This window comes from Rutidosis leptorrhynchoides, chromosome 11 (assembly GCF_046630445.1).
Source record: "Rutidosis leptorrhynchoides isolate AG116_Rl617_1_P2 chromosome 11, CSIRO_AGI_Rlap_v1, whole genome shotgun sequence".
NCBI lineage: Eukaryota > Viridiplantae > Streptophyta > Magnoliopsida > Asterales > Asteraceae > Rutidosis > Rutidosis leptorrhynchoides.
In genome coordinates, this window is record NC_092343.1 from 56,858,724 (window position 1) to 56,865,910 (window position 7,187).

The following is a 7,187-nucleotide window of genomic DNA, read 5'->3' on the forward strand; positions in this document are numbered from 1 at the left end:
ATAGGCACAATTATGTGAATCGTCTTTCGTACGAAGTAATATCAAATCCCTGTGTTCGTTACCCTCTAAGTTCTGACTTGAGCTTATTGACCTCAGTTCTGGGACGGTACTTCTCGTTCATCAAGTGCTTGAATGCTGACCACTGTAGCGCGTAAGCAGCATCTTGTCCCACTTGCTCTAGATAGGTATTCCACCATGTTAACGCAATACCTGTGAAGGTATGCGTAGCGTACTTCACTTTGTCTCCTTCAGCACACTTACTTATGGCAAACACCGATTCAACTTTCTCGGTCCACCATTTCAATCCGATTGGTCCTTCGGTCCCATCAAATTCTGAAGGTTTGCAGGCAGTGAATTCCTTGTAGGAACATCCTACACGATTTCTTGCGCCGTTAGCTGTATTGCTAGATTCAGAGTTATTGTTGGTATGTAGCGTGGCCTGTACTGCGGCTATGTTTGAAGCAAGAAAGGCACGAAATTCCTCTTCGCTCATATTCAAGGTGTGTCGAGTAGTCGGTGCCATTTCCTTCAAAATAGTCAAATGAAACAAGTTAATCATACAGAATATTAAGAGTAGTCGATAGTATCTCGTAGCATAATATGAACTCATTTATAAAAACTTTTTCTTCATATTAGCGTTTTATAAGTTTAAATTCGGGTACTACCTACCCGTTAAGTTCATACTTAGTAGCTAATATACAATTCAACTACTATAATTCCATATGAAAAACTGATTATAATAATATATCACATAAAAATATTCTTCAAACTTACAACTTCGCTATATTACATATAACATGAAATATAGTACACTATGATACAGGACAGTTTTGAAGATAAATCTAGTTAATAGGCAAGTTGTTCAACAAAGGAAATAAAGACACGTAATTCATAAGTCCATAAATAAGTCATGCATTCTGGTTTTACTAAGACGACTTCCCATCCTTGGTCTTGTAGAAAATAACCGTTATGACCATTGGCTAGGCAGCATGTTGTAATGTCGTCAAAAGGACGAGGGTTTCGTAATGTCCAACAGCCCTGTAATAATCTAAAAACCTTGTTTCTCACCCCAACTACTGAATCCGTCACTTGTGGGAAAGTTTTATTTAAAAGCTGCAATCCGATGTTCTTTTTCTCACTTTGGTAAGAAGCGAACATCACTAACCCGTAAGCATAACATGCTTCTTTATGTTGCATGTTAGAAGATCTTTCTAATTCACGAAATCCTATGTTGGGATATGTTGATTCAAAATAGGTTCTTAAACCGTAGCGTAAAATTGCATTTGAGTTCCCCGCATTTAACGCTTTAAAGAAAACACGGCGTAACTTAAAGTCTCCCCAATGTGATATACCCCACCTATCAAAGGAAAGCCTTAAGGCATTTCTGGAAAGTCTTTCAAATGTTTGACAAGTTAATTTCGCCATAACTAAATGTGCTGATGAATTCTGACCGACTCTAGACAAGATTTCCTCAATCATATCCTCTGGTAGGTCTTCTAAAATATTCGGTTGTCTACCCTTAACGTCCATTTTGTTTTTATACTGTAAAATAGACAAGGATTAGATTCGTAATAACAAACAATACAAGTAATTTTTACATAGAACATAAAATTACAAGCACACTACAATACATTTATTACACAACATGCTCACACCCCTCTAATCTGAATCACTGGTTTCTTCTTCTTTGGACTTGGATCTTTTTCCTAATTTTCTAAGGATATATGATGTTCCTCTAATACGAGCCGTCATTTTCCACATTGGTTTAGAAAAACCTGGTGGTTTAGAGGTTCCCGGTTTATTGTCACGATATTGAAAATACGGGTGTTGACGGTACATATAAAGTTCATCGGGGTCGGAATCAGATTTCTCTATTTTGATGCCTTTTCCCTTATTATTTTCTTTTGCCTCATTAAATTGGGTCGGGGTAATTTCTATAACATCATCGAAATCCTCATGAGGATCCGATTCATCGGAAAATTGGTAATTTCCCCAATATTTTGCTTCCTTAGCGGAAACACCATTGACCATTATGAACTTTGGTCCATTGGTTGAGGATTTTCTTTTATTTGACCAGTTTTCTGTGGTTCCTACTATTCCCCCCTCCGGAACCTCTTCTTCTTCCGGTTCCTCTTCTTCTGTTCCTCTTCTTCCGGTTCCTCTTCTTCCGGTTCTTCGGGAACTTGTGAATCTTGCCAATATATATTCGACTCTTCATTATTATTAGGTGAGTCAATGGGATTTGTGCTAGAGGTAGACATCTATCACACAATATTAAACATGTTAAGAGATTAATATATCACATAATATTTACATGTTAATAATATATAGTTTCCAACAAAAATGTTAAGCAATCATTTTTAAAGAAAACACGGTCGAAGTCCAGACTCACTAATGCATCCTAACAAACTCGATAAGACACACTAATGCAAATTTTCTGGTTCTCTAAGACCAACTCTCGGATACCAACTGAAATGTCCCGTTCATATTGATTATAAACGTTCCATATTAATTGATTTCGTTGCGAGGTTTTGACCTCTATATGAGACGTTTTTCAAAGACTGCATTCATTTTTAAAACAACCATAACCTTTATTTTATCAATAAAGGTTTTAAAAGCATTACGTAGATTATCAAATAATGATAATCTAAAATATACTGTTTACACATGACCATTACATAATGGTTTACAATAGAAATATATTACATCGACATATGTTTCTTGAATGCAGTTTTTACACAATATCATACAAACATGGACTCCAAATCTTGTCCTTATTTTAGTATGCAACAGCGGAAGCTCTTAGTATTAACCTGAGAATAAACATGTTTTAAACATCAACAAAAATGTTGGTGAGTTATAGGTTTAACCTATATATATCAAATCGTAACAATAGACCACAAGATTTCATATTTCAATACACATCCCATACATAGAGATAAAAATCATTCATATGGTGAACACCTGGTAACCGACATTAACAAGATGCATATATAAGAATATCCCCATCATTCCGGGACACCCTTCGGATATGATATAAATTTCGAAGTACTAAAGCATCCGGTACTTTGGATGGGGTTTGTTAGGCCCAATAGATCTATCTTTAGGATTCGCGTCAATTAGGGTGTCTATTCCCTAATTCTTAGATTACCAGACTTAATAAAAAGTGGCATATTCAATTTCGATAATTCAACCATAGAATGTAGTTTCACGTACTTGTGTCTATTTTGTAAATCATTTATAAAACCTGCATGTATTCTCATCCCAAAAATATTAGATTTTAAAAGTGGGACTATAACTCACTTTCACAGATATTTCCTTCCTCGGAAATAAGACTTGGCCACGGATCGATTCACGAACCTATACAAATATGTACATATATATCAAAGTATGATCAAAATATAATTACAACCATTTTTATTATGTTTAAAGATTTGAGTGTATTAAGTCAGCTGTCCTCGTTAATAACCTACAACTAGTTGTCCACAGTTAGATGTACAGAAATAAATCGATATATATTATCTTGAATCAATCCACGACCCAGTGTATACACGTCTTAGGCTAGATCACAACTCAAAGTATATATATTTTTGGAATCAACCTCAATCCTGTATAGCTAACTCCAACATTACTGCATATAGAGTGTCTATGGTTGCTCCAAATAATATATATACATGGGTCGATATGATATGTCAAAACATTTGCATACGTGTCTATGGTATCCCAAGATTACATAATATATTAGAATACATGTATAATACAATATAAGTTAGCTAGGATATGATTTGTATAGATTTGTTAAACATTTCCTGTAGCTAAAAAGATCAAAAATATCCAATCTTGTTTTACCCATAACTTCTTCATTTTAAATCCGTTTTGAGTGAATCAAATTGATATGGTTTCATATTGAACTCTAATTTAAGAATCCAAACAGAAAAAGTATAGATTTATAGTCAGAAATTTAAGTTACATGTCAATTACTAAAGAGGTAGTCATTTCAGTCGAAAGAACGACATTTTGATGACCATTTTGAAAAACATACTTTCACTTTGAGTTTAACCAAGATTTTTGGATATAGTTTCATGTTCATATGAAAAATCATTTTCCCAGAATAACAACTTTTAAATCAAAGTTTATCATAGTTTTTAATTATCCAAACCAAAACAGCACCCGGTTTCACTACGACGGCGTATATCCGATTTTATGGTGTTCATCGTGTTTCCAGGTTTTAAATCATTAAGTTAGCATATCATATAGATATAGAACATGTGTTTAGTTGATTTTAAAAGTCAAGTTAGAAGGATTAACTTTTGTTTGCGAACAAGTTTAGAATTAACTAAACTATGTTCTAGTGATTACAAGTTTAAACCTTCGAATAAGATAGCTTTATATGTATGAATCGAATGATGTTATGAACATCATTACTACCTCAAGTTTTTTGGATAAAACTACTGGAAATAAGAAAAATGGATCTAGCTTCAAAGGATCCTTGGATGGCTTGAAAGTTCTTGAAGCAGGATCATGACACGAAAACAGTTCAAGTAAGATTTTCACTCGAAATAAGATTGTTATAGTTGTAGAAATTGAATCAAAGTTTGAATATGAATATTACCTTGAATTAGAAAGATAACCTACTATAAATAACAAAGGTTCCTTGATCTTAGATGATTACTTAGAATGGATTAGAAAGTTTGGAAGTAGACTTGCAAACTTGGAAGTATTCTTGATTTTTATGAAACTATACTTATGGAATTTATGAAGAACACTTAGAACTTGAAGATGGAACTTGAGAGAGATCAATTAGATGAAGAAAATTGAAAAATAAAAGTGTTTGTAGGTATTTTTGGTCGTTGGTATATGGATTAGATATAAAGGATATGTAATTTTGTTTTCATGTAAATAAGTCATGAATGATTACTAATATTTTTGTAATTTTATGAGATATTTCATGCTAGTTGCCAAATGATGGTTCCCACATGTGTTAGGTGACTCACATGGGCTGCTAAGAGCTGATCTTCAGAGTGTACATACCAATAGTACATACATCTAAAAGTTGTGTATTGTACGAGTACGAATACGGGTGCATACGAGTAGAATTGTTGATGAAACTGAACGAGGATGTAATTGTAAGCATTTTTGTTAAGTAGAAGTACTTTGATATGTGTCTTGAAGTCTTTCAAAAGTGTAAGAATACATATCAAAACACAACATGTATATACATTCTAATGGAGTCGTTAAGTCTTCGTTAGTCGTTACATGTAAGTGTTGTTTTGAAACCTTTAAGTTAACGATCTCAATTAATGTTGTTAACCCAATATTTATTATATCAAATGAGATGTTAAATTATTATGGTATCATGATATTATGATGTATGAATATCTCTTAATATGATATATACATTAAAATATCGTTACAACGATAATCGTTACATATAAGTCTCGTTTCGTAATTCATGAGTTAGTAGTCTTGTTTTTACATATGTAGTTCATTGTTAACACACTTAATGATATATTTAAATATCATTTTATCATGTTAAATATAGTGTATCAATATCTTAATTTGATACATATGTATTTAGTAGACATTATCATAACGATAATCGCTATATATATCATTTCGAGTTTCTTAACTTAGTAATCTCATTTCTTATGTATATCACACATTGTTAATATACTTAGTGAGATACTTACTCATCATAATCTCATGTCAACCATATATATATGTCTATATATACCACAACATGTAGTTTTTACAAATTTGTAACGTTCGTGAATCGCCGGTCAACTTGGGTGATCAATTGTCTATATGAAACTTATTTCATTTAATAAAGTCTTAACAACTTTGATTGCTTAACACGTTGGAAACATTTAGTCATGTAAATATCAATCTCAATTAATATATATAAACATGGAAAAGTTCGGGTCACTACAATATGGACTTCATCCGGATGGATTAGGACGGGATGCTTCAATTAGTGGGTTGGCAGCACATCTTTAAAAGACAAATTCAATAGGTTGTATGTACTGGAATCGAACAAGCAGGCCACTGTGGCAGACCGAATTACAAAAGTGAGCGGGCTCATCAATTTTCAATGGAACTGGGCTAGGCCCATTCGTGGGAGGGCTCATGGCGATTTACAATTGCTTATGGATGATATAGCTGCTGCTACATTAGATCAAAACTCATCAGATACTTGCAAATGGCTGCTCGAAAGTGATGGAGTTTTCAAAACAAAAAGGCTATCGATGCTCATTGATGGTAAGAGATCCAACATCACGAATCAAGGTGAAACCCTAAAAAATAAAGCTATTCCTCTAAAGGTCGATATATTTGTGTGGAGAGTAAAGCTTTTAAGGTTACCGGTTCGGGTAGAACTTGATAAAAGAGGCGTTGATTTAGACTCTATTTTATGTCCTATTTGCAAAATCAATTTGGAGACAGTGGATCATAGTTTAACTCAATGCCCAAACATGTTCTTTGGAAGCATATTCTCAAGTGGTGGAATCTTCCTTCCATCAACTCTCTTTTGATGGATCAAGCTCTTGACGATAACTCTCTCTTCCCTCAGCCTTCGAATTCTGGAAAAGTTATATGGCAAGGGGTGAAATGGGTGGCTTGCTATTTTATTTGGAATGCTCGAAACGATCTTGTTTTTAAAAATCAAGCGTGGAATGTGGCGAAAATCTTAACCAATGTTTAAACAACGAGTTTTGGGTGGATTTCCAATCGGCTCAAAAAATCGTCTTTAGACTGGCATCAATGGTTAATAAATCCGGGCTCATATGTCTCGTCTGCATCTCATAGATTGGGAATCGGTTAAGCGACATCTTCGAGTGGTTTTCGTATTGTAAATTTGTATATAGTTGTCTTTGTTTGTTTTTGTTGGTTGTCTAGTCATTCTATTGATTGGTTAGGTTCCTGGTTCCTTTTTGTTCGTTGTCGTGTTTCTGGATTCTCTTTGTATTCGTTGTTGTGCTTTTATACAATGCTTGCTTTTCAAAAAAAAAAAAAAGTCTTTTAATTACGAGTATTTAACATCATTGAATTTGTATATGTATATGTATATGTAATATATGTATATATGTATATGTATATGTATATGTATATGTATGATACAGTAATAAATTGTAATTGTAATAATAATAATAATAATAATAATAATAAAAAAAAAAAGTTAAAGTTGAAAA

At 33.2% G+C, this 7,187-nt stretch overlaps 1 protein-coding gene across 1 annotated transcript; it reads left to right on the plus strand.

Moving 5' to 3' along the window:
- Window positions 1-6,146: 6,146 nt before the first annotated feature.
- On the plus strand, window positions 6,147-6,530 carry LOC139874605 (uncharacterized). Its single transcript, XM_071862013.1, has one exon. It carries the CDS (start codon window positions 6,147-6,149, stop codon window positions 6,528-6,530), a length of 384 nt encoding a protein of 127 aa, XP_071718114.1.
- Window positions 6,531-7,187: the final 657 nt, after the last annotated feature.

What these genes read in the sequence shown, in the direction of transcription:
- LOC139874605 (XM_071862013.1), top strand. Translation starts at nt 6,147, where the DNA reads ATGGATGATATAGCTGCTGCTACATTAGATCAAAACTCATCAGATACT.